This window comes from Artibeus jamaicensis, unplaced genomic scaffold (assembly GCF_021234435.1).
Source record: "Artibeus jamaicensis isolate MK-2021 breed Jamaican fruit bat unplaced genomic scaffold, CSHL_Jam_final contig_1016, whole genome shotgun sequence".
Classification (NCBI taxonomy): domain Eukaryota; kingdom Metazoa; phylum Chordata; class Mammalia; order Chiroptera; family Phyllostomidae; genus Artibeus; species Artibeus jamaicensis.
This window is the reverse complement of record NW_026521195.1, coordinates 8,812,120-8,839,448: the sequence shown is the minus strand read 5'-3', so window position 1 is coordinate 8,839,448 and position 27,329 is coordinate 8,812,120. Positions and strand designations below refer to the sequence as shown.

Here is a 27,329-nt window from a genome sequence, read left to right as displayed (position 1 = left end):
CAGCACATGAATGTGTAAAAATACTCTTAACTGCAAGTGATTTTTGAAATGGGAGAACCCTAAGCTCACCTCCTGCCTCGCAGACCATGTTGGAAGTGACCTTGGACCCCACACAGAGTGGTGTTCATGCTGATCACAGTTTTGACCCTTTGTAAAGTCTTGAAGGTCCTTCTGAAGTGTCAACAGAACAGTCACGTGTACTAATGACAGCTTTCATATTGAACATACTCTAATTATTCTAGTTATGTGGCATTGGTACTCAGTGTCCCAATTCAAACTCGGTCATTTCACCAATCAGACACCCCATTTCCTGAGCACACAGAGTAACTAAACAGACATTCAACTCCTTCCTTCAGTGCTTCTCTCATGCAACCACAAAGAATGTGCTAAGTTCAGTCATTACTGTGTGGACTTGTTCCAGTACCCAAATTCCCAATGATTGCTTTCTGAGTGGCACGTCAGCCCACCAGCTGAGGCCTCCTGCTTCTCCAGCCTCATCCCTCCCTTTACTCCCACCATGCTCCCTGTTTTAGCCATACAGATGATGCTGCAGCTCCCAGAATGCATTGTCCTGTCCCTCAGCCTGTGTCCGTGTGCACGCCACTCTCTGCTTTTCCCACCCTCCTCGTGGCCTCAAGCCTAGCTCACCTCTCACTCCTCAGGAACCCCCCCCCCCCGACACACACTCTTCAGAATTCAGAGCAGGTGTGATCTCCCTCATGAAGTTTTCCCAGATCCCCACTAGGTAATAGGCCCCTGTCCCTGTGTGTCCTCCATTCTCCGCTGTGTGTGTTATTGCTTGTGGCTCCCAAAGGCTGCAGCCTCCCTGTGGAGAGAAGAGCCATCCAACCCCTTCACATGTTCTTTTCCGGCCCAGACTCTGGCACAAGGTAGACGTCCACAAATCTGCTGGGGCTCCTCAATACAGGAAGTCTCAGGGCCCTGTTTTGAATCTTCTAATACGAAAAAGATCAGGAGAACAGGTTTTCCTTAGGACAAGGGGGTGTGGATTATGAAAATGTTATGCAAGATTAGTCAAATGCCACACTGTTCCCTTCAGGAACCGCCCAGGTCCACAGCCAGCCCGACTCAGAAGCAGAGCTTTGGCTGCAGGTGCATGGAGGCCGCCGAGGGGCCGGACGATCAGCTTCCTTAGGGCAAGGACTTAGCTTGTTCCAGAGCCGCGCGCCTACTGAGGGAGGTATGACGATTTACTAATTTTATTTGTGCCATACCAGCCTCAGTGTTCTCCCCATCCCTGAAGGTCAACTTCCTGCCTCCCTTGTCATCCTGTGTGTGAGAACCTTGTGACAATAACCAAGCAAACAGGTTCTGGTTGAGTGCAGGAGATACTGGGGAGACTTCGGTGGTTGCAAGAGAAAGGTGTTAAATGCTCTTGATGCTGAAGGGGTTGAAAAGTTCACTGAGCACCAGACCGAAGGAGAATTAAATCCAAGTCTGTCTGTGGATGGGGCAGATAAAAAAATCAAAGTCATAGTTTAGAATAAACAGATTAGTGTTGTGGTCATGAGAGCTAGCTGCTTTAAGAGGGGGGGAGACAACAGGAGGTAAGAGCTGCTTAGAATGGTGCTGCACTTCTGTCTTCCAGATGGTGATGTTTTTGTGTGAGGATGTCATTCAGAACAATGTTCGGAATGCCATAATTACAGTGGTATTTTGGTACTTCATCTTTAACAGATATAAGTTGTCACAATGAAATGTGCCAAATATTAATGCAACTGAATGTTTCAGTCAGACAGTGGAGCTTATTCACACAATTTCTTGTATATTTATGTACACACACACACATATACATACACACACACACACATATATGTGTCTGTCTGTCTGTCTGCCCCCCTATAGAATAAAAGCACTTGTAGTTTCAGTGGATACTTTCCCTAAATCATCCCAGGCCCCCCTTCTCCTGGTTCTGCTGTGAGGCAGGGCCCTTTAATCGCCTCCCCTGGGGAGCGGGGAGGAGAGAGGAAGATGGCGCCCTGGTAATTCCCGGACCCTGTTTGGTCCCGTGTAGCTAAGTAGCAACTTCACTGGACCACTTCCCCAGCTCCTCCAAGACAAAGGTCAAGAAGTGAGGGAGTTCGAGAGAGCAAAGATTGGTTTTTGTTTGTTTTTTCAGAAAATTAGAGTAAGGCTGCCATTTCATTCCTCCTTGGTGCTTCTCCACTGAATAACACATGGAGTGATAAATGCAGTGCAAGGAACAGTCTGCCTTCTGCAGCAACTGTCAAGAGAGAACTAGAGGAACACCATGGTGGTCAGATTTAATATAATTATTTTTAAAAAGCAATTTCAGTTTTCTTATCAACTTTGATCTATTCTGTCAGGTGGGTAAGCAAAGTCCTAAGACTGCACATTTTCCCCAGGGGGATCAGTAAGGTGAAGTAGTAGAGAAAGCTCTTTTGTTATTGTCATTGCCAGTAATAACGCAGCCCAAGAACTTTACAATATATCTTCAATTGCTCTCACCCACCCTCTGTTATCTTCATTAGTTTACACAGTGTCAGAACTTGCTGTTGATGATTCTGCCTCTATCCGGAAAAGAGAACTCTTTAGTTCAGGGAGAATATATCTTATTTTTTATATCTGTAGTACGTAGAAGGCAAGCCCAGAGATGATGCTCAAAACATACTTGTTGAAGTGCAATTCGAATGAGTACGTCTGAGTTCAGATTGAAAACCCAGCCTAGATTCTCTTAGCGAGCGCTAGGCCTATGTATCCAGACTGCCAACCCCGTTATTATTACTGTCATCATCACATCACCTCACGGTGACCATGCTGAGTGCGCACGGGCCATTTCTCAGGTCGCTGCAGTGACCCCCACAGTAACTCCGAGAGAAGCACCTGTAAAATGAGTGCCTGCACTGTGCTGCCTAGAGCGCTGAGTCTCCGGAACTGAGACTTGCCCAGCATCTCACAGATGGTTAAGTTTTGGAGCCAGAGCTGCGCCTAAGCACTTGTGGCCCTAAGTCTCAGGTGGTCTAGGACTTGGACATTTGGGACAGAAACATTCTTTGTGCCTAGGTGCAGTGGCTGTTGGGTGTGTTACAGCATGCTTACCAGTTTTCTTGGCCTTGATCCAGTAGATACTAGTAGCATTCTCCACCCTACCAGGACAAGCAAAAATGTCTCCTGGCATTGCCAGAAGTCCCCTTGGGGGAAAAATCAGCTCCAGTTGACAATCGCTGATCTACTAGCAGGCACGATGTAGTAAGTGCTGTGGGACAAACATAAGCAAAAGAAGGATAAAATAGGGGGGTTCCCTTCATGGCAAAGGTAGAATTCGATTTGAATCTTGATTGTAGAAAGATTGGATTGACTGAGCAAGGTTTACGTGATGAGTGAATACCAAATAAGTGTTAAGCATGTGTGATGTGTCAAATATAACTCTAAGGAATAGCATATAATAAGCATTGTTAAGTGTTTTCCTAAAATGAAACACCATCTTAACAACTATCAGGTGGAACATAGAGCTATTTGGGGTCACTTAATCTCATGATATTAATTTTGCATCATATTACCTACTAAAGATCACTCAGGAGAATGGTCTCCCATTTATTTTTGTAGCTTCCTAACCTATATCAATCAGCCCCAATCATCATTTAATTGTACTGTACACGGAGTCAGTATTTTCTAGTCAGTTTCTGGCTCATTGGGAATATTCAAAAAACTATTGAGCTTTATCATCTTTGCATGAAGATGGAAGGAAGGAAAGCCCTTTGGCTCTCATCTCTATGTAGTCAGGGCCATGTTGGCCCTACATAGAAGCTCCTCGACAAACAACAGCCAGTCCTCTGACTTACCTTGATGGAACCAGTACAACTGGGCTAAACCTACTTCAATTCAGGATCATTGAAAAACTGGGAAAGATTCTGACATCTCTGAAAAATATGCTCTCCCTCCCTGAACTAACCATTTGGAATGTGTAAGAGCTGTTGGTATACTCTTTTTGGAGAACATATATTCTTATTAGAAATGTGGATTTCAGAATTGGATAGGCCTAGTTTTACCTGGGCCCTGGCTCTGTTTATTATGACTTCTGTAACATCTGTGAACCTCAGTGTCCTCATCTGTAGAATGGGAATGAAAATAAATATATAAAATATATTTAATATAATTAAATATAAATACATTTATATAATATTAAATATAATAAAATATATGAAATATAATTTCTACTGGCACCCTTCAGAAGGCTACTTCACACAAAGGGGATTATAAGTGAACCCAGTTATTTGGGGAGATATGTAAACTGTGCCTCTCCTTTCAGCCTATTTTCCCAGGATGACCCTTTAATAGTAGAAGCATTATGCAGGGGTTTCTGAGACCTTAGTTCTAGCCTAATGTACCAAAAATTTATTTTGTAATGCTGTCAAAATCATTTAACTTTCCTGGGTCTCGCTTTCCTTATGGCTTCCATCTGTTATAGGGAGTACTGTGTACATCCACAAGGACCGTGGTAATGGGCATGATTGACATATTGATAACATGGAAAATGAATGGCGTCTCTTTTCCAGTCTCACTTTGGTCCTGCCCTTACCTCCCTACTAACTGGAGCATCTCTCCCTTCTAGTTACTTCCTTCTCCTTAACTCCTTGACTAACTGGTATTCTCATTTAGGATCAAGTTTAGACTGTATATGTTTCAGGATGCTTTTTTCTTTTTTCAAAATATGTTTTATTCATTTTGCTATTACAGTTGTCCTAATTTTCCCCTTTGCCCCGCTTTGTCTGGTACCCCATTCCCTCCAACAGTCCCCTTCCTTAGTTCATGCCCATGGTTTGTACATGTAAGTTCTTTGGCTTCTCCATTTCCTATATTGTTCTTAACCTCCCCCTGTCTATTCTGTGTCTATCAATCATGCTTCTTAATCCCAGTATTTTTTCCCTACTTTTCCCCTTCCCCCTCCCAGCTGTTGACCTTCCATGTGTTAACCCTCCATATCTATAATTCTGTTCCTGTTCTGCTTGTTTGCTTAGTTTGTTTTTCAGGTTCAGTTGTTGATAGTTGTGAATTTGTTGCCATTTTAATGTTCATAGTTTTGATCATCTTCTTTTTCTTAAATAAGTCCCTTTAACATTTCACATAATAATGGCATGGTGATGATGAACCCCTTTAGTTTACCTTGTCTAGGAAGCACTTTATCTGCCCTTCCATGCTAAATGATAGCTTTGCTAGATAGGGTGATGTAGGTCGTAGGTCCTTGGTTTTCATCACTTTGAATACTTCTTGCCAATCCCTTCTAGCCTGCAAAGGTGTCTTTTGAGCCCTGGCTGGTGTAGCTTAGTGGATTGAGCGTGGGCCTGTGAACCAGAGGATTGCAGTTCAATTTCCAGTCAGGTCACATGCCTAGGTTGCAGGCCAGTTCCCAGCCGGGTACCCACGAGAGGCAACCATACATTGATGTTCTCTCCCTCTCCTTCCCTTCCCCTCTAAAGACAAATAAATAACATCTTTAAAAAAAGTGTCTTTTGAGAAATCAGCTGACAGTCTTATGGCAACTCCTTCATAGATAACTATTTTTCTCTTGCTGCTTTTAAGATTCTCTCTCTATCTTTGGCATTTCAATTATAATGTGTGTTGGTGTGGTCCTCTTCAGGTGCAACTTGTTTGGGACTCTCTGTGCCTCCTGGACTTGTATGTCTATTTCCTTTGCCAAATTTAAAAAATTTTTCTTTATTTTTTTCAAATAAGTTCTCAATTTCTTGCTCTTCCTCTTCTGGCACCTGTATGATTTAAATGTTGGTACATTTGAAGATGATCCAGAGGTTCTTTATTCTCTTCACTTTTTTTTTAGTTCTTTTTTTCGTCTTGCTGTTCTGAGTGAATGCTTTTTTATTCCTTTTGTTCCAAATCATTGATTTGAATCTCAGCTTCATCCCCTCCACTGTCGGTTCCCTGCGGATTTTTGCTAATTTCACTTAATGCAACCTTTATTTCTGCCTGGGTCATTTTTATGCTGTTGCAGTACCGAGTGAGTTCCTGGAGCATGCTGATCACCAGTGTTTTAAACTGTGCATCTGATAGATTGCTTATCTCCATTTCATTTAGTTCTTTTCCAGGAATTTTGCTCTGTTCTTTCATTTGGGCCATATTTCTTTCTCTTCTCAATTTGGCAGCCTCCTAGTGTTTGTTTCTGTGTATTAGGTAGAGCTGCTTTGACTTTTTCTCAAATTTTCAAAACTAGGCTGAGAGCTGTTCCTATGAGATCCCATAGAACACTCTCCTTTTCCCCCCAACACACTCAGCAACCCTATTGTCACTTTGATTTACTTTATTGCCCTCTTCCATAGACAGTGAATTACTTCAACTTTCTGTGGTTTTTAAAAAAGATTTTATACATTTATTTTTAGAGAGAGGGGAAGGGAGGGAGAAAGACAGGGAGAGAAACATCAATGTGTGGTTTCCTCTCATGTGCCCCCTACAGGGGATCTAGCCCCACAACCCAGGTATGTGCCCTGACTGGAAATTGAACCAGCAACCCTTTGGTTTGCAGGCCAGTGCTCAATCCACTGAGCCACACCAGCCAGGGCTCAACTTTCTTCTAAGTATCTCTTTGTCACTAAGGAGAATATTCTTCTGTATCAGGTGGAGGCAGACCTGCAAGGGAGGTGTTCTGTGTGGAATATTGTTCTTATCATAACAGGGCATTGGCTGTCAATTGTCCATTGCACAGATTTTGAGATATATGGTATCTTTTTAAATTTTTATGCAGAAAACTTAAAAAAAAAATAAATTCAGTGATATGAACACTATTTTTCTAAATTATCTGTGTCTCTGAAAAGGAATTGATTTTCCCTAAACTATTCTAGTAGAAACTGGGTTTACATAGGGTCCTGTTCTCCTAATTTCTAATGCAGATTTCAATGCATTGTGTTCTACAACATACCAATAAATAAACTACACAAATAAATTTATGTATAATAGGTAATTAAAATATGGGTAATTGAGGGTTTCTTTGTAAATGTAATTACATTTTTATTTTTATTAATATTCACTTTTATGAAAATTATTTGAAATGAAAACTGTTAAAATAGAAACTTCATTTTCCAAGTGTAGTTCTGGACATGGTTTTTCAATTAAAACATGCTTTGTCCAGGAGCCTTTGCCTGAGGCCACACCTCCTGATGGTTGGTGCAAAGGTCTCAGTCTCCTCGGGGCTAAGTGCACAGTAGCTGCCACAGGAGGAAGAGGAGGCCGGGTTGTGAGCTCAGGCCTGGAGACACTCCTAGGCTTCTGAGAGGAGACATTTCAGATCCTGGTGGCGGAGCAGGAGGAGTTCTAAAAAACAGGGAAATCTCCAAGGACAGGTGCAGGGCCAGTGCAGAGGGCCATTCCAGTCCCACTGACGGGCTGGGCTCTAGGAGCTCTGCAGAGCAACCTCAGCTGCTGTCACAGAGGGAGAGGGTAGAGCTGGTATGGCCCTTTCCCTCCTTCTCCTCAGAGACAAGCTCAGCACTTCCTTTTTGTACGTAGGGGGTTCCTGTTTGTTTGGAGTTCAATATAATCTGAAATGCACAAGGTGTTTTCCATCATTTTCAATTTTAGTAATGCAGCATATCAAAATGAAGGGTATTGCTGTCATGCATGACTCAAGAATGTAATAATTATTAGGTAGTGATTTACTATTATGTCCTTTACAAGGATGCATGCTGAATGTGACTGTGAAATTTAATGTTTAAAAAATGAAGTTCATCATGTGCTTATTTTCCTGCCTCAAGTGAAATTGTCTGAATCTTTCAACTGAAATATTTCATATATACTGAAATTACACGGAGGATAAGACTGACTGTTAGCCCTCACAGTTTGGCACCTTTTCTCTGTGTTTGGGAGTATGCGTGTTTATCTATGTTTTGCTCCCCCTGAACTTGCCAGAAGTTCCTGCAATTCGAATCTCTCCACCCCGAACATCAAGTTCTGCTGTCCCTGGTTCCAGTGATGGTTTGCAATGCAAATCATCAAGGCTGGTGACACACAGCACCATAACCATGGTAACCAAATGAAGGCAAGTCTGTTCTACTTCCTCTGCTAAGTACTTTTCAGGCCTGCACTCACAGCCGAGGCCTCTGCCAGCAGGTCAAAGGGCATGGAAGAAAAGCAGAGGTGTCCACAGAAATAGAAACTCGAGTGGAGCCATTGTGTTCATTCCCCACACACTCTTCCCCTGAGTCCCAGCCCCGTCCTCGCAACGCCCACCACCTCTTAACTTCTTTCTCACGACTTTCTCTCTTTGGAGGGCTGTGTACAGAGAATGACTATGTATCCATATCCTCAACTTGACCATGGATTTTGGCAAGGAGACTGCCCTGGCTCTTTATGACTAACTTTTAAGTAAGAGCAGATGGAAACCAGGGTTTCAGTTCTGTGGTCCCAAGGACATCTCAGTGTCAGCAGCTGTGATGCTCACGCAAACAGGAAGGCGTCCAAGACCTCTGCAGGCACTTCGAGAACAAGCTCCAAGGGCCACTCCTCTGCTGAGAGGCCGTTATTCTAGCATAGTAGTGCTCATCGTTTGTGTTTGTTTCCAGCCTGTGGGGGAGGGATTATTAGTTCTCTGCTCTTGTTTTCTCTCAGTTGGAATGAAAGGGCAGCTCTGGCGTGTTCTGAAACTTTCTCACCTGCTGCTGTGTGACCGGGTGAGTCCTAGGAAGAAAGACTATTAGCAATAAGGAATGCAGCTGATTGTGGCTCATTCTGGCCTGGATGATCGCAGCATCCCCTGCTCCCTGGGTGGTGCCGTTAGCGTGGGAAGGTCTGAAACACTGGGTAGGGGGCTGCGTCAGGTTCCAAACCATCAGCTTCTTTTCCCTACATTGTGAGTGCTGCCTCAAGCAGGTGGGACACAGAAATTGTGTTTTTCTTCTCTGTGTAGCTATTCTTTGTAGCTTGGGACTTTTGTATCATGTTTACTAATAACTTTTCTCCTTACCATCAGAGGGAGGTCTGATCATTAAGATGAAGCAAAAGAGTTAAACTCTTTGGTTTTTAACTAATTGGTGAATTCACTAAATATAAAAACTGAGCTTGAGGTGCTGGGGCCCTGTGGGCTGTTTTAGTCCAGGTGGAACTTGTTACCGAAATGAAAACTCCTTTTGAAAGAATGGAGAAAACTAGGCTTTCTCTTTGATAGAGTGGGGACAGGCTTGCTGGATAAATAAGACACCCAGCTACATTTGAATTTTAGATGAATGGCAATATTTTTATATTAAATATGTCCCAAATAATGGGTCATATTATGTTAAAATTATTCATTTTTGATCTGAAATTCAAATGTGACCCCACGTCCTGTTGCTAACCCATGCAACTGGATTTAGGGATGAAAGTTGGAGAAAGTTTTAAGAAAATAAAAGAGCATCTACTTTTCTCATTATAAACCTTTCACTATAATTTTCCACTGAAAAATCACCTGATTATCATTGTCTTATTGTGCTAGAATTATTAGGAATTATTTAATATTGGGGCTAAAACCTTAAAAGGAAAAAAAGAATAGTCAAAATAATAAATGAGTTCAGAGTTCAATGATGCTTGCCTCATGGTATTACCACGAGGCTTCTTCTCATTCATTTCCCAACTAGATATTGAAATTGATTATGATCATGGCTTTATGTGGGGTTTATGCCTGGTTGATGGTTAAGACGCCAGATTGCTGCCTGAATACACTTGCTCAGCACTTCTCCACCAGTGTGCTCAGGTGGTGTCCTGTGTGCTGGCAGGCACTGATCCCCTGTCCCTTGCTGCTGCCCCTCAGGGCAGGGCTGGGAGAGCCTCAGGGCCGGTCGTGTTCCCAGCCGGGCTCCTCCAAGGGACTCTGGAGAGTGCCGAAGGGGGCTGCGTGCAGAAGTGCTCTCAGAGCATGGCCCAGGCACAGAGGGGGCCCGCCAACTGTGTACCCCAGGTGACCTCTGCACATGACAGAGGGAGATCAATCAGGATCATGAATGTTTTAGGAACAAGAAAATAAGCACTTTTTTTTACAATACTTGTAATTGTACTGCACAGTACAAAAGAAAATATTTTAAAGTATTGATTTGTCTTTCATGATATTGCCACTTTTTAAAAATAGAATAGGTTGGTCACTTTGTAAAATGCCCCTCAGATTGGTTGTGTTGGATAATTCTTTAAGATTGGATGCAGTTTGTGTATTTGGGTAGGAACAGTACAAATTGGGGAGGCATCCTTTCACTGCATCATATTAGGAGGGTCGCAGTGTCACTGTGACCCACCCCCTGAGATGTAGCTGTGACCCCTTGCATAACATGGTGCCTGCTGAACTCCCTCACTGTGCGCCTACTGTTCCCCTTCGTACTTCTTAAAGGGACACGTCGAGAAGGTCTGGATATCTTGTTCTTCATGTAACTCTTATCAGCTCAGTTTTGCCCCTAATCACTGAAATCGTTTCTTACTATGATGTGTTTCAGTTGGTAATTTTCTAACTTCACATTTCCTTTTACCACTATTTGTTGACATTCTACTCTAAGAAAATAACTTTCCCTCTCTCCATAGTCCGCACCTTTTAGACAAGGATACGTATTACCTCTGCTTCCCAGGAAGGTTTGTTAATTAATATTTTGACAAATATTGATTACTGTCAATTTTCTCACCTTCTGGGTGATCTTTAATGAATTTCAGTTGGAGAATCAAACATGCTCATCTACTATGTGTTTTTTTTTAGTTTTCATTCCTTGAATATTAATGAGTGTTTCATTACATTTATGTTTCTTAGTCATTCATAGATTTTCTGTTTCTGAATTGCCCGACTTGGCTTCTACTTCCATGTATCTTTTTCTTACTGATTTGCAATTGCAAGTCATCCATTAAGGATATGAAAACTATAATGTCACGTATACTACAAATATTTTTGCACTTATTTTTATTTTTAACTCTGCGACACGTTGGTCATTTTACCACAGCGAATGTCACATTCCACCTGCTGAAATTCAGTGTGGTTTCCCTTTGCTGCCTTTGGGGTCACTTCTCTGCAGGCAGCACTCACCACCTCGGGACTAGAAAATATTTGCCCAGATTTTAGTCTAGGACTATTTTTATGTCATTATTTTTCACATTAAATCCTTAGTACCATTGATTTTAATGAATCGTTTACAACTGTTTTTGTTTTGCTTAGTATTTTGTTCATTTTTTCATTAACTTTCAAATGTAGAAATAATCGTAGATTCACATTGAGTCCCAGGAAATAATACAAAGTCCGCCTGCCTCAGTGGGGGATATCTCTTCAGCGATGCGTGAGTAACTTACTTCTGCACGCCTGGGTTTTTATCTAGGACAAGCTTTGGCTCCCTAACATAATCCACAGGGACAAGGTTGTAATGTAACAGCTTCATGCAATCTCTCACTGCGAATGATATCTGCTCCCTTCCCCGCATCCCCTGAGATTGTACAGTTACAGCTGTGGTGGGAAAGGAAGACTGCCAGCCCCTCTGGTGTCAGAGGGGTCACGATGGCACAGTTAGTGGGGAGGGGGTTAGACTGAGGAGCTGGCTTCAACCCTGGTTCCTTCTCCTCACCACCAGATATTTCTTTGTGTTTTTGGACAGAACACTTCCTTGTCTATAATTAAGGGTTTTACCATCGCGATCCTTTCCTACTAGACTGAAATATAATACAATTTTTATTGTACAATAATATATTTTAAACTTGAGATCTGTACAAGTGAAGATCTTAAAGTGAATGACTTAACCAGTCATTTATTTTATTTTTAAATTTATTGGGGTGGCATTGGTTAGTAAAATTATGTGGGTTTCGGGTATACCATCTGTATATTGTCTTATGTGCCCACCACCCCAAGTCAAGTCTCTTTCTGTCACCGCCACCGTTTACCCCCTTTGCCCTTCCCCTCCCCCACCCCACTTTCCCTCTAGTAGTCACCATGCTGTCATTTTCATCAGTGAGGTTTTTCCTGTGTTTAATCCCTTTACCCTTTTCACCCAGCCCTCCGATCCCCACCCCCAGCACCCCAACCAGTCAGTTTTTAAAGGTGTTAGGAAAGGTGTATGGAAGGGAGGTGCTACAGAACTCAACTAAAAGTACTCATAAGAGAAATCACTACCTGCTTTGGTCAAAGTTCTACAGGGAAAAGAAATAGACTCTAGATATTTATCTCTATTTCTATATTTATCTATATCTATGTAGAGAGAAAGACAGGGATAGAGACATGTCTATTTCTACAGCTCTTTTATGAATATAGATTTATTATAAGGAATTGGTTCGTACAATTATGGGACGCAAGAAATTCCGTAGTTGGCCACCTGCAAGCTGGAGACCCAGAGAAACTGGTGGTGTCATTCCAGTTTGAAGCCAAAGCCTGAGAACCAGGAGTAGTGATGGCATCGATCCCAGTTCCAAAGCAGGGAGAGGCTGACGCTCCAGCCCACTCAGGGAGGCAGAGAAAAGAGAACTTCCCCTTCACCTGTTCTCTGCAGGCCCTCAGCAGACTGCACGAAGCCTTCCACACCGGGGGAGAGTCTGCATCACCCAGTCTACAGAGGCCAATGCTGCCTCTTCTGGAAACACCATTACAGACACACCCAGCAACAGTGATTAGCCAGATATGTGAGCACCCCATGGCCCAGTCAAATGGAGACATAAAATTAATCATCACCCCATCAGTTAAGATGACTTGTGATTCCAGTAAGCTAACATTGAAGAACATCTGTTTAATTGTTGCAAAGCCACTGCTTAATAGTCCTTTGGTGAAATTTATGCTGTAATTGCTTGCATACATTTCAATCCCCTTGTCTGGAACCTTCGCCTATCCATTATCTCATCTTCAAGAACCAGAGCCAAAACTTCTCCTTCCAAGAAACCTTTCTTTATGCCCCTGAATGAACATTTTTCTCCTTTAATATTTGAGAACAGTTGTTTCGTACTTCTCTCAAAAGGCATATTATATTCTGCTTCAACATATATAGTTAATAAGTGCTATTTCTTGTAATCAGCTGTAAGCTCCTCAAAGTTTCTTTGCACACAGTAGACAGTAAAGTATTTAATTAAATTACATTAGTAGATCTCATTACTGAACACATATATCTAATAGTTCATTTATCTAGTATGCTTTTGTGAGCAACTCCCAGCACACAGTGCTGTGCCTGACATGACAGAAACCACAGAGATGAGTCAGCCACAACTCCCACCCACCGAGAGCAAAGACAGTCCACTGTCAAGAGTGATCGTTCACTCATTAAACAGTTACTGCTAATCACCTTCTGTCATTCATGTCCTAGACTAAGTACCCTGGATACAAAAATACCCAAGTCATGGCCCTTGTCCCCAGGGAGTTCATTTAGTTGAGAGGGAAAGAAGAAACGTGAATGAGCCATGTGACTTGAGCGTGGCGAGCGCAGCAGCAAGGGTCACCCAGGTTGTGGGGAGTGCCAGAAGTGGGCCTGGGTGGCAGAGGAGAGGGATAAGGAGAAGTTTTATAGAATAAGCTCTGAGGAATACATTCCATTTGAACTCGGTGAAATGGTGCTCAGTAAAGACAAGGGTAGAGCTAGTAGGAGAATCTGCACCTGGTGGGCTCAGCGACGAGGGTGCCTTTGAGAACTAGTTGTCTCGTGGGTCCAGAATATGGTGTGCATTGAAGGACCTGCATTGCTGTGGGGATGGGGGCCCCGAAGTAGATCATAGATATGCCCCCATCCCTTCATTCTCCCTCCACAGGAGGAGGCAAGGCAAATGTTGAGAAGACAAGAATGGAAATGAGGAAAAAAGAGGGATTCACTGAGGAAGAAAAAACACTTTAAAGCTGGAAGGGGATTGGAACAGGGTTAGCAGTAGGTAAATCAGTCGATCCAACATTACCAGCCTCAAAGGCATTGCAAGTCTCCAGGAAGCCATCTGATGGTTCCTGAATTAATCACCTTTTGCTTGTTTTCACCAGCAAAAGATGAAACCTCGAAGTCCAAGAGAACTGGCTTGGGCTTCCAACGTGGGCACAACTGCCTTGTCTTTAAATCCAGCTTGCTCCGAAGTGGCAGGAGTGAGCACCCTTCACATATTTGGTGGTGGGAGGAAGCCACCCACGGAGCAAGTCATCACAGGCTGCTTGTTCCTCCCAGCCAAGTGCTGACAGAACACTCTCTTCCCCAGAATCTTCCCTGACTTCACTGAGTCATTTGGAAATCTTTACAAGTGTTTGTGGGACTTCGATGCTTGGATAGGGAGGAAGAGCAGAAGGGCATTGCTTGGCTCTGCTTGGCTCTGCTCTGTTGTTTGAGTTTCTGCGTGATCTTCCAGACTTATGAGTAACAGGAACAGTGTTTCATTCTTCTGACTTTTATAGTTTTGACAGATACAGCTTTAAAATATTTCTTACATGCGAGCTTCATTGGTCAAATATTAAACAGTCCACATGGAGGCTAGAGACAGAATAATCGACTTACAGAGGTATCTCATCTCATCCAATTTTCTCATATAATGCAAGAAGAAATTACATTCCAAGACAAATTAAAACCACATGCTCAGTGTCAGGCAACCAATTAATTATTTGTTGATTCATTAAAATAAATTTTTTTTGTTTCCCCGGTAGTGAATTCAGATCTAAGATCTTTATCTGCTGGTTCGCTGTTGGAAGACACAGGAAAAGGTAAAAGAAGGTATTACTCAGAAGAAGATAGTTTTGGTTGAAATGGCATAAGTGGGCATCAAGTGATTACTCAGAAGACTTTGCTTCAAAATGGAAGTAGAGAAAATATATATGCACACAATAAACATACACACACATATACATATTTGTGTGTATGTGTGCATATGTATGAAATCCTTAATGATTTCTTAACCATATTTGCCTTGGTATCTCTCAACTCCTCATTGGCTTTCATTTAAACAGGCATTCATTTAACAAACATACACTGAGTACTACCTTTTTTTTTGGTACAATTATGATATGAGAGCTAGGATCTCAGTCCTAAATAAAAGCTCAGTGTGTTTAGATGGAAGGCAAACACGGACTCACCAAAGCGATGTGTGAATACTTTAATACTGGTTTATACTGAACTGCGGGATTCCAGAGGAGAAATTAAAGCCACAGTCATGTAAGGAGAACATGTAGACAGAGAGGAGAAGAAGGGGCTGTGGACTGAGGCACAGGCCACTCAAAACACAGAGGCCAGAAAGGAGGAAAGCAGGGAATGAGCCTCTAGAAAAAGCTGTGAGTGAGAGAGGGGAAAATCTGGATGAGTGTGGTGTTAGAAAATAAATTAAAAGACTGTTTTCACTATGAGAAAGTGTTCAACTCCATTAAATGCTGCTAACCATCCTAAAATGATAAGAACTGATAGTTGACCAGTAGCTACTGATTTGAGTGGGTCATAGAGAGAATAGGAGGGACTGTACATTGGTGTCTTTGCTGTGAGCCAAGTGACACAACAGGTCCTCATGAACATGGACATCATGTTGGTGGCCAGGAGATGGTTGGTCTGAGATACATAAAGGGCCCTCCACCTCTCTCTTTTTTAATGGCTGAATGTGAAAGGATTGGAGGAATCAAAGAAGACTCATAAGTTCTTGGACTGAATAGTAGTGCCATTTATTGAGGTGAGAAACATTGGCACAGGGCAGGTATGTATGTGTGTTGCGGGGAGGGGTCAAGTAGAAATCAAGGAAAGAATAAAGAATTGAGGCCGGCACATGCTCAGTTAAAGATGTCTGTAACTATGCAAGTGGAGGTGTCAGAAAACTGGGAGTCTCCTGTTCAGAAGCCCAGGGACCCTGTTCAAAAGCTCTGGACGGAGTTAAAGGTTGAGGGGGTTCATGGGGAGCACTTTTACGATGGGAAGCATTATAGCATGCTGTAAGTTGAAGGGGATGAACTGGTGGGGGGTGAAATGATGCCCAAGGACAGTCAGTGGGTAGAATAGAAGGGATGCTTGGATTGGGATTCTGGAGGGTGTTCACTTATACTGACAAAGTTGACCATGGGCATCAGTGGAGGAAACATTGTTGGAAGTCAACAGATTATCGAACTGAGTTGTTAGGTATTATTGCATCATCTAGATTGACAATGAAATCGTTCAGAAAGACAGTAGAAATGCCATTTTACAGTTCTCAGTAAGTGAGGGCAAATGCCCTACATGTGGATGCCTATGTAGTCTGATGTACATGCTTCAAAGAAACAAAGTCTGCAAGCAGCAGTGAAGGCCATGGGTGAAATGTACAGTCTCTCAGGCTATGGTCCCGCTTCAGTGGTTCAAAAAAGAAAAAGCCACATCTTGAAAGAGTGGCAAAGGAAGTCATGTCCACGTTTCAATTAGAGAAAGGAGGTAAAGGGACATATAGTGAAGAGCTCCAGATAAAGGGGGTTTGGTGGTGACAGTCCATGAATTCCACAGGGCATAGAGGTTGGGAAGGTCTGGGAAGGGTGGGAGACTGGACCAGGTGAGGCAGCGTTCAGCGCCGTAGGGACATGGATCTAGGGCATGATGGGGTCAGTCCTGCAGTCTCCTAAAGTGTGGCTCCTTTCTCTTTGGGCTCTCTCTTCATGTGCTGAGGGGGACGAATGGTATCGGGCTCATGATAATCATCTTTTCTAGAGCATGAGGGGTTCTGGAGCCTTCCTTTTTAAACTTCTCTACGTGGTGTTACATCTGGGAAACAGGCAGATCTTCATGGAGCACACACATGGCTCTATGTAGACTTCTCTTAAGTCCTGTTACTGGAGAAGTCACTGTGCATGGAGGGAGCAAGGCAAGCCCGGATGCTATTTCAGATCTTAGGAAGGCTTAAACAGAGCTACGGCACTGAGCATTCATGGCAGAGACATGAAGATGGTGAGATCCTGCTCTGGCTGGTGTAGCTTCATTGGCTGAGCCTCATTCTGCAAAGTGAAAGATCACTGGTTTGATTCCGAGTCAGGGCACATGCTTAGGCTGCGGGTTCGGTCCCCCGTTGGGGTGTGTGTGAGAGGCAACCAACCATTGTTTCTCTCTCACATTGATGTCTCCTTCTCTCTCCCCCTTTCCCTCTCTGAAATAAATAAATATTTTTTAAGAAGATGGTGAGATGTCTTGTGGGCTCAGTGCCTTGGGGCTGTTCTTTCATTATGGTATTTTCTTTTTGACCACAGTGGTGGCCAAGGCTGAGCAGCAGCCTTTGACTGTAACCTTGAAATGCTGTCCATAGTTAAAGGAATTTCCAGACTTCGATGTGGCCTCTGATAGGCTCAGGGACATCTGTGTCTGCAGGGTCACAGAAATATTTTATTCTCACACTCCCCACGTATATCAGCTTCTCAGGGATCTCCATCCACGGGTCACGCACAAAGGAGAGTGTCGCACTCGTCTCCTCTGAGAAAGGTGCTGCATTTGCTGGTGGTTCTGCTCCTTCCTGTGACAGTTCTGGACATTATAGTGACCGGAGGCAATGTGGAGAGGAGAGGGAAAGAGGAAAGGAAAGCTGACTGATGTGGCTGTTGATTCTGTTGTGTACATTCTCCTCACTGTTTCCCAAAACCCTGTGGAATGCTTATTTTGTACTCATTAAAAAAGATTGTCAGAGATGTTAGGAAATGTCCCCAAAGAGATGCCAGGGAAGCAGCAGAGCTGGGAGTAAAATCTGGAGTTATCTGACCTGAGAGCACTTGCTGCTTTAACCAAGTAAAAACCAGGATACTGGCACTGACAACCCGATGTTCCTTCTCCAAATGTCCATGCAGTCAACTACCAGACACAGGTTATTCACCCTGGGCAGAGGGCTGTGCCAGGACCCAGGGGGAACACAGAGGTGGATAAGGAACAGCCCCCGAGTTCTAACATGAGCAGCCTGTGTGCAGGGAGGTGCGAAAAGTTAGCCCCAGAGGACCAGACCGTATTGTTGCCGCCGCTTTTAGCGTCAGGGTATCAGATGCTGTGAGTTTGCTGTGCTCTGGAGGCTTCCCAGTGAGGAGGAGCGTGGACAGTTCAGTTTGCTCAAGTGAAAGAATGTGTGATGCAATTTAACATGACAAAGCCATTTTTCCCCTCATTTTGGTAATTGTTGAAATTTTAAACCTTGATAACATTTCTTATCCTCACTTAAGAATATGTTGATTAGTTTTAGAGAGAGAAGAAGGGGTGAGAAAGAGAGAACCGATGGGTTGCCTCCCCCACGTACACTGACTGGGATCAAACCTGCACTTTTTTGGTGTACTGGCTGATGCTCCAACCAACCGAGCCACCTGGCCAGGGCACTGATAACATTTTAATACATTGCTTTTTTTGTCTTTTCAATACATTGCTGTTTTGTTTTTTACAATATTGAGTTCCCAGTGTATATACAGTTTTGCATTGTCTTTTTAAAATTGAATATGGTAAGAAATTTCCCACATTATTGGAATTTCGTTATACATGTCAGGGTTAATGACTTAGTAATCAGAGTAGAAACAATCTGAAGACAGGGAAGGGAACACGTGGGGACGAGGTGGCCCAGGAAGAGGATGCACTTTGGCCCAGTCAGTGTTGGGAAGAATTTGGTTCCAAATGACCTGGGGACAGAAGGCTTAGGGGGATCGTCAGAGGCCACATGGCATGACTTCCACTTGTCAGTCTACTCAGCAAGTCAGGGCTGCCACCTGCTCTGTGTCCCTTTGCAAAAGGCTACTCTGGAGATCAAGCCAGTGGGAGCCCAAGGGAGGTCGTTCAAGCATCAGAGAACCCATTTCCATGAGCAGGCGTGTTCACTGATTGGGAAGGCATCCTTCAAAACTGGGAGCAAATGGGTGTTTTTAAAAAGTGGCCCCTGACTCTGACCTTTAGCCAGGGCCACTACTTTCCCCCACTGGCTTTTCCCTGCTCCAAAGCCAAGTCCACGTGAGCTGGCAGCACTTTGATTGGAAGCCTTGATAATGTTTTATGTTATATTTGAAAAAGGGGTAGTGAGGCTAAAATTTGACATTAGGGTCTTGCAGCAGTGATTGAGGGCCGTCAGCTTCGAGACAGCGCCTGCCTCCAATGCAGAGCAGAACTGCTCCTGCCGAGTAGGAGCCCGCATTCAGCTGGGCTCAGTAACCGGGCGAGATCGTTCTGGGGGTTTTATTTTTCCATGATACACGACTCCTTTACAAACCCTGATGTTTTTTCTGAGTCTGATAGCTCATGTGTGTGGTTTAGCGTGAGTTTGGGGTCGTTCCTCCTGGTGAAATCTTGCGCTGTCAATTGATGCTCTGATTATAATTCACACACACAAGATACTGCCAAAAAAACCTTTTTTTTTTTACTCAAAAGACCCAAAGCTTATGTAAAATTAAGTAACTAAAAATTAAATGCAGCTTCTATAGGTTATTTTTGTATATGATGAATTCTGGTCTGCCAAACAGTTCTGTAAGGGTTAGAAATATAATTTGCATTATTTTTGTCTTGTGTCATCATTGAAATTTTTATAAACATTTGTCTCCTCCCAGAGGATATTCCTAGTTAATTTTCTGAAATTTGCTCTGCTCGTTGTTAATATAGGTATTAACTGTCCACATTTTGCCCAAATTTTAACTAGTTAAAATTTCCTAGTAATTGCTATTTTTACATACAATTAGTAGTTGTCACAATTGTCATTAATTTTTGCAGTAGTGTACTATTGCAACAATAAATGCATGTTTATACTTCCAACAAATGATAGGATATTAATATATAAAGCGTGTAAGGAGACTCTTACTGCCAGTTGAGCCTAGAATGCTCACCTGTACTTAGGATATTCAGATATTTACAATGAGTCTGAATGACGTGCCTTGTTGCAACACCGATTAGAAATGGTAGTCTACATGTCATGTGACCAGGAATTATGCATAAGTTTAGGGATGCAAGATAGGCGGCAAATGTGGGTATTTGACTATTTGGTCATTTCTCTAAGCTTAAAGAATAAACTAATGCAAATTCAAGTAGATAATGTGGAAAGAAGTAGTCAAAAAATGTGGTTTTGAATCCTCACTTTGCTATTTGATTTTGTACATATTTATTTAGCACCTACTATGTGCTGAGAATTCAGCCACATACTAGAAACTCATCTTTGAGTAAGAGTGAGGCTGTTGTTCTCCACATGCTGATAATCTGGGGAGTTTAAACAGTTTCCACAACTGCGCTAAGCTTCTGTCTCCTCTCACTGTCCAAGCCTCATAAGGACGTTAATAAACATCCGGTGAGATCACAGGGCAGAACATGTCTCTTGCGCCGTGTGCAGAATGTATTTATGAGCATTCTGATTGTCCCGATAGGGATAGGGAAGATGGCACAGCTTTGCAGTCATGGAAACATGAGTGCAGGCCAGAACCTGGGTTTGAATCCTGATGCCACTGTGACCTTGGGTTTGTGGCTTAACCCCTCTGCTCTTCAATTTACTGCAAAATTGTAACAATTCAATTACTGCCTGTATTGACAAATAGACTAAAGAATGGGTGTATAGAATTCAGCATGGAATCTAGTGCACAGTAATTAGGCACTGAGGTAAACAGTTATGAAAATTCAGTACAATTTATCCCCATTAAAAAATAAGGGAATGAAGAGAGGTTATATCATTTATACAAGGCCACACAATAAGTTGCAGAGATGAGACTCAGCCAGGCTGTTTTGTTGCTAAAGCCCTTGGTTTTTTGTTTTGTTTTGTTTTGTTTTTTTCACATTTTGGGTGTCTGAAAATATTTTTATAGACGTAACTTGGAAAAATTGAAGGCTACCTATTATGTTCATTATGTTAATCAGTGTTTTTAAGCTTTCTCATTGGCTGGGCGTGTCCATTGGTCCAACTTTTTCCTCTCTCACCACATTCCCCATCAGCGGCTTGAATTTACCAGAGTGTGGGTGTGGCCTGGTGTCAGGTAAGGCCACATTAGCCCCTGGTCTCCAGCTGCCTCTCCATTGAGAAGGGACCTTTCTCTGCACTGAAACAGGGAGCTGGGCTCAGGTGGGTGAGCCAGGCAATGGAAGACAGTGAGCCCGCATCCCCTCACTGGACTGTGAGCATCCGGCCCGTTGCCCTCTCCTGAGCCACTCCCCCCAAAAAAGCTGACTCACTGTGTCTCATTTGTGTTTGTTTGAAATCAGCCTGCAGAATTACTCTCTGATGATGATGGCGGTGTCACAGGGATCTGACAGCCCTCGAGGAGACTTGGAAAGGAGCAGGAGAGACATCCTGAGGTCCACCAAGAGGGCATGGGCTCCCCTGGATGAGCAGCTGCCTCCCAGCCTCACCATCCCCAGGCTGGGTGAGCATCGGCCCTCAGGGCTGCCTGAAACTACCCTGCCTTGGGTGGAGAGGGATGTGTAGCAGCTTGTGGCTGGGGGAAAATGATTTTGGAACAAGGACTTGGCTTTGAAGATACCAGTGTTCCTGGCATGCTTCCAAAAACTTCTATGACATGGCATTTCTAACTTTCCCTACAGACACTCAAAGCACAGACCTTCTTGAAACAGACAGCTGAAGAGTGAACTCGGCCTCCTTTCCACTCCAGTGTGCCCCGTCCTAAGCCCCCAGGACCCCAGAGCAGTGCAGAGTCTGTGTCAGAGACATGAGGCCACACGCATTCCACCAAAAGTTTATTTGCTGGGTCCTACGTGAGCATCAGTCATCGCTTAACAGCTCAGAGTAATGACTAAGAAAACCCTTCTCCCTCCACTCAGGGGCATCCAACCTTTTGGCTTCCCCAGGCCACACTGGAAGAAGAAGAGCTGGCTTGGGCCTCACGTTAAATACACAAACACTAACAAAAACTGATGAGCAAAAAAAAAAAAAGAAAAGAATAGAAAAAGATCTTAAGTAAATTTACAATTTTGTGTTGGGCCGCAATCATAGCCATCCTGGGCCACATGTGGCCCATGGGCCACAGGTTGGACACCCATTGTAAATGTTTGATGGTTTTTCTTCTTTGTCCACCTCCCAATGCACTTTGTCTGATCACAGTACCTCAGCTAAAGAATAAACACCTCCACAGCCCACTGGCCTTTTGGGTTCACCAGACAGACACCTTGGGAGGGGGTAACTCAGCTACCTCACTGTTGGGTAGGATAAAGGTCAAAGAAAGCCATCTCAGAGGAGCCTTTGGCCACCAGAATGGAAACAATTCTTTAACAAGGAGTGCTGCCTTTCTGTCCTCCCCTCTTTGCCTGGTGACTCTTTGTTGTATTGGTGATAAAGATCCACCTTAAAAGACTGGGGCCTTTTTAACACAGGGTGCCTTTGGCAATCCTGGGAGTCTAGTGCAATTTGTCGCTGGAATGAATGCAAATTTGGTTTCTAACCTGGCAGAGAACTCCTTGCAAATAAACATCCCTGGCTAGCTGCCTTAGGTAAATGTCGTGATTCAATCAGGAGGGGCTCCGGGGTGATTTCCATCCCACAAGAGAAAGACAAAAGTCTAGTGTGCTTCTCCGCCTTTTGCACTCATGCCAGGTAATTTACACATTATTCTAATATCTCCCACTCTTCGGTGCTTTCCTTTCCTTCTCTTTTATGTTTTCTTTTTTTTCTAAGTTACAGTCTTTTGGCACATTTCTACTTCATTTTCAGGAACGGCTGATTATGGAAAACATGAATACACTCACAGAAACATGTAACTAAAGACATAGGAAATGGAGCCAGGGGGTGGTGGCCGAATAATGAAGCCGAGTCATTTCGGTGCGTTGTACTTTGACCGACTGTTCTGGTTCTTTTCTCGTTCGTAGACGATCCCAAACAAGAAAGTATTCAGCAGTGGCTGGACTCTGGATTCTTGTAAGTGTTTCTCTGTGCCCTTAAACGTTTCCTCACAAAGATCCATGAAAACAATGTGGGAAGCACTGCTGGGAAACCTGTGACACACCGGGACTTTCATTTCATTTCATTCATTTATTTATTTAAATTCAGAGTGAGGGGATATGGGAGAGAAGGAAAAGGAGAGAAATATTGATGTGCAAGGCATACATTGGTTGGTTGCCTCTCACACACCCTTAACTGCGGACCTGGCCTGCAACCCAGGCACGTGCCCTGACTGGGAATCCAGTGGTGACCTTTCTCTTCACATGCAGGTGCTCAATCCACTGAGCCACACCAGCCAGGGCTGGATTTTCATTTTATCTGGGTGCTTGACAGATTACTCTCTATTACTGTGAAAGTTATATGTCAGTTTAAAAGTACAAGACAGAATACTGTTTCTGTCTCTGGCTTCTCCTTGATTTCTGAAAGTCCCTTTTTAATAAAGCCCTAACCTTGCATTTACTCTTGTCTATTTAACTAAAAAGCATCTTAGCATAATTTATTTACACACCTTGTTGGATTCATAATGCTCCTGTTTCCTTCTAGTGTCTCTGTCAGTGAAAACTTTCGGCAAGTCATGGACCACACTGGTAAGGCGAGAGAACCCAGGAGCAGTCTTGCTACGTAAACCCGGGTAGGAGATGCATTGACATGTCTGTGCAAATAAACCGTTTGAAGGTGAGAATGATCAGAGGTTCTAAAGTGGAGCAGATCTCAGACGCCATCCAGGGCCATCACTTTGCTTGGTGAGGGGACCGAGGCGCAGAAAGGGTCGCGGCTTGTCCGGCGGCAGGTGGGGGCTGCCAGGCAGCTCCGACAGTAGCAGAGAGCTCACTGGGTTCTAGGAAGGCATCTTGTGAGACATGACTCTGGAAATTGTTTCGTTTTCCCTCACAGTGTATTGCAGTTTTATTTCTAAATCTAGTTTCCTTCTATTTTGTGGTCTCAGAATTAGATCCTCTCTAACGATGCATTTGTTCTCAAAAAGAATGAATGAGCGAATGTTGCAGCAAACAATGCAAGTCTGTATTTCTGAGGCAGAACATGTATCAGACTTGTTACACCGAGATTTGATAACATTATAATGAGAAAAATTTAATTACAAGTCTCACAGTTTCTGTCTTCATTAAGTGAAATACCGTATTTCATAGACTCCAAGACTCCTCAGCATAAAATGCGCTCACACTTTGTTAAGTTCCAGTTGGATGAGAACGTGAACAACAAGCCATAACAATTACAAGCGAAAGGCAATCCTGATACGTCCTGATTTTGCACATGTTAAAATGCGAAAAAATGTGTTTTTAAATTGATGAAATGCCATGAATGATGTATATAAAAATGATATAAATTAGGTGTTTAATGGTTAGGGAAAAAATTACTAGTTTAACTGTTCCTTAGTTGGTTGTTTTTAATTATTTCACTTTTTCCACTGCCTTTTAAGTTAAGTGACCATTGGCTGCAAACCAGTTGAAATTTGGGATTTTTACTTTAAAAGGTGTATCATTGAAATTTTCTTCTTTTCTAAGCTTTATTTTTCCTAACGTAAAAGTTCCATGATGCCAAAATCTCTGGAGATATTTGTCCACAAATTGAAATTAAGTACCTCTCTTCATCATAGTTCAGACTCAAGGAAAGACAAGAACTTCAGAATTATAGCCAGCGTTTCACATCCCTGACATTTCAAGTTGCCCAGATCAGAGCGAGCCGCTTGGCACCAGGTCTGGGGTTGTCAATAACTGTATTAAAAATTTTACTTCCCCCAAATGAAGCATGAATCACGGCCCTTCCCCCTCTGAATCAAGTCAGTGATCTGGAGCGGCTCAGACATGAGGCGGGGACCCGGAGGGGAGGCAGGAGCTCGGGATGGCTCTGAGACCCTGAGATGGGAGGTGCAGTTTCCATCTGCCGGTCCTGTTTCTTCAGCAAGGTCGCTAATCATAATAGAATGGCTCCTCACAGGTTTAATGGAGCCTTCCCTTCTACAAGGCCCTTTCTCATCCATCACTTTATTAACCCAGTGACCTGCATGGTAGCGAGGCGGGCCTTCATTTGTGTTTCACAGGTGAGGAATCTGGGCATGGCAGGGTCAGGTGCCGTGGTCACCGGTCACGGCTGGTTAGTGGCAGGTGGAGAAACTTGAAGCCCGGCCCCCCATCAGCCCCTCTGTGTGCTGGTGAGAGTCGTGGGGAGGTGGATACACACTGAGTTTAAGGGAAGCCAGGTGCTGCACTGGGGCATGTGAAAGCTGGGACAGGACCAGCAGCTGGGGACCTGAAGGTCATGCAGAGAGGGGCAGGGAGAAAAAATGTGGTGAAATGAAAAGGAACTGAGGAGGAGGAAGAAAAGTTGTCATGACTGGATGGAAAAGCCTGTGACAACCCCCACGATTCTAGTACAATGCAGAATGGCACAGTGGTTCCAAGGATGGCCATCCTAAGTTACCGGGAACTTGGCAGCTTAAAGAGAAATACATTCTTTTCCAGGTCTGAAAGCTGGAAGTGGGAAATCAAGGTGTCAGCATGGCCACTCTCTCCTGAAAGGTTCTAGGGAAGAATCTGTCTCTGCCTCCTTCTGGCTTCACATGGCCCCTGCCCACCGTTGGCGTCCCTTGGCTTGTAGCCGCATCATCTGTTCTCCACCCACGTTCACACATGGCTGTCTTTCCTCGTGGGTCCTCTCCTCTTATAAGGACACCAGTCATTGGATTTAGGACTTGGGGCCCTTCAGTAATTCTATCCTCAAAGACCTTGTTTCCAAATAAAGGACACATTCTGAAGTGCAATTTCAGATACAGAAATAAAATTGGGGGTGATATTATTCAACCCACTACAAGTAGAAATCATTCTGAGGCTAGTTTTCTTCCTTGATCACTTCCAAAACTTGATGAACTGAGGTAGCAACAAGATCCAGGAGCCTGCCCATCTTCCAGGTGCCCCTGTACCGCCCACAGGAAACCGTCTATTGGAAACCGTGCCTCACGAGGTCCTTCAGTGGGGCTCAGATTGCAGGCATCTTGGGCAGCCACCCAACTGCTTGCAGTTACTATGCTCAACATGGAAAGAAGCACTTACAAAGTTGGAGAAGCAGTTGGTAAAAGGGCACAGTTAGTTAAAATGATAGCTGGAAGGAAGAATGGAGACGCGGGGTTTCAGGAGGTACATCAGCTGATCACGTGGCCCAAGCAGTCCAGAGGTAGATGTGGTACCTCCCACTGGCCACCCTGGAGCAGTCCGTAAAGCCGGGTCTCCCCTCTGGGACCTTTGCTCTGGGGGCTTCGAGGGCTCTTCTCCTGCAGCATCACCTGCCCAAGTTTATTTACTGATAGAAGTGATTTGGGCTTCTCCTCTACGACACATACCTGCTCTTGCCCCTTCTTTGGCTGCCAGTGATGCCTGCATCTCATGTCTCACTAAAGCACCTCACAAAGGATGGTCCCTCCCCAGTCTGCCCTGTCTGTGACAAGTATTAGGGCATCTGAGCTGAGTGGTCTGACAGTCTCATGTTTAAGCATCTCCAGGACATCATCTTCTCAGGGCACATGGATGGTTTACAGGGAAGAGCCACATGGGCATCCTTCAATTTCTTACTCCTTTCCTCTCCCAGAAGCAGCATGCTGAGTGCAGGTTAACTCCTCTCAGTGGTCACCAACTGCACAAGCAAACACATGTGATTCTCATTTTGGGCTCAGTGAGGACCCACAGACCTTCCTGTGACCACAAACACACAGTACAGTCAGAGGGCCTTGGGAGGCAGTCATGGTGCTAAATGGACCATGGTCCTGATGGTCCTTACCAGGCTGCTGACTCCTTAACCCCAGATTCCAGATGGAGATGCCACTGGAAAACAAACAAACATCAGCCATGACTCAGGGTGTGTTGTGATGCTGCAGGGCCAGGTGTGCCCACCAAAGGCACATGTGGTGTTAGGTTTACACAGCGAGTACTTGTTCAGCAGCATATCTCAGCCCGACTGTGAGTGGGAACACTAGCACTAATTCCCACAGCAGAGGGACTGTGTCCGTCAGAGATCCACTTGGTGTCATGGATTATTTGATGGGTGGTTAATGCACTTGTCCTTTTTTAATATTTAGATATTTCTTCTCCGGTCCCCAAGGAGATCCCTGATGAATAAACTCATCTCTTTCCACAAGGAATTGATTAAACCATAAGAATTTACAAAATCAAATTTTAAACATTGTGGTCTCAATTATAAGAAAAGGTCAAAGTCAATCCAATGAAACAGAGTAGATGTTCCCTTAATGCTTATAAAAAGAAAGCTTTCGGAGCAAAGAGCTGTGCTAGGCAGTGGGTACAAAGATACAGAGTCCGTGGCTCCTGCTTTTAGGACATCACCGACTCCAGGACCGTCACAGTCCGAACGCAGCCTGTACGTTTTCTAAAAGACTTTCTAGTCTTATCCTCTCGGACTACATCCCTAGTTCTTTTCTTTCTTCAGCCAGTTACTTCTGCCTTAACATCTTTCTGGTTCTGCTCACCTCTCACCCTTCTTTGGAGTCCGGACTTAAGTTCCATAGTCTCAATAAGGCACTTCCTGACATTTGCACTAAGAGATCTAGTCACTTTTCTGAAAATCAGTCATAT

The 27,329-nt window shown here is 43.8% G+C and overlaps 1 protein-coding gene across 6 annotated transcripts in view; it reads left to right on the top strand.

Moving 5' to 3' along the window:
* Positions 1 to 27,329, top strand: part of ITPRID1 (ITPR interacting domain containing 1) — a 118,071-nt gene that overhangs the window by 31,255 nt on the left and 59,487 nt on the right. For 3 of the 6 annotated variants that reach the window (XM_037126551.2, XM_037126549.2, XM_037126550.2), the window contains exons 3-5: positions 21,042 to 21,202; positions 22,659 to 22,707; positions 23,275 to 23,318. In XM_037126551.2, the coding sequence (XP_036982446.2) occupies positions 21,042 to 21,202; positions 22,659 to 22,707; positions 23,275 to 23,318 (254 nt within the window). Of the gene's footprint in view, positions 1 to 1,060; positions 1,202 to 8,615; positions 8,658 to 21,041; positions 21,203 to 22,658; positions 22,708 to 23,274; positions 23,363 to 27,329 lie in introns of those variants that run through there. The other 3 variants (XM_037126552.2, XM_037126553.2, XM_037126555.2) reach the window with 3 other exon arrangements.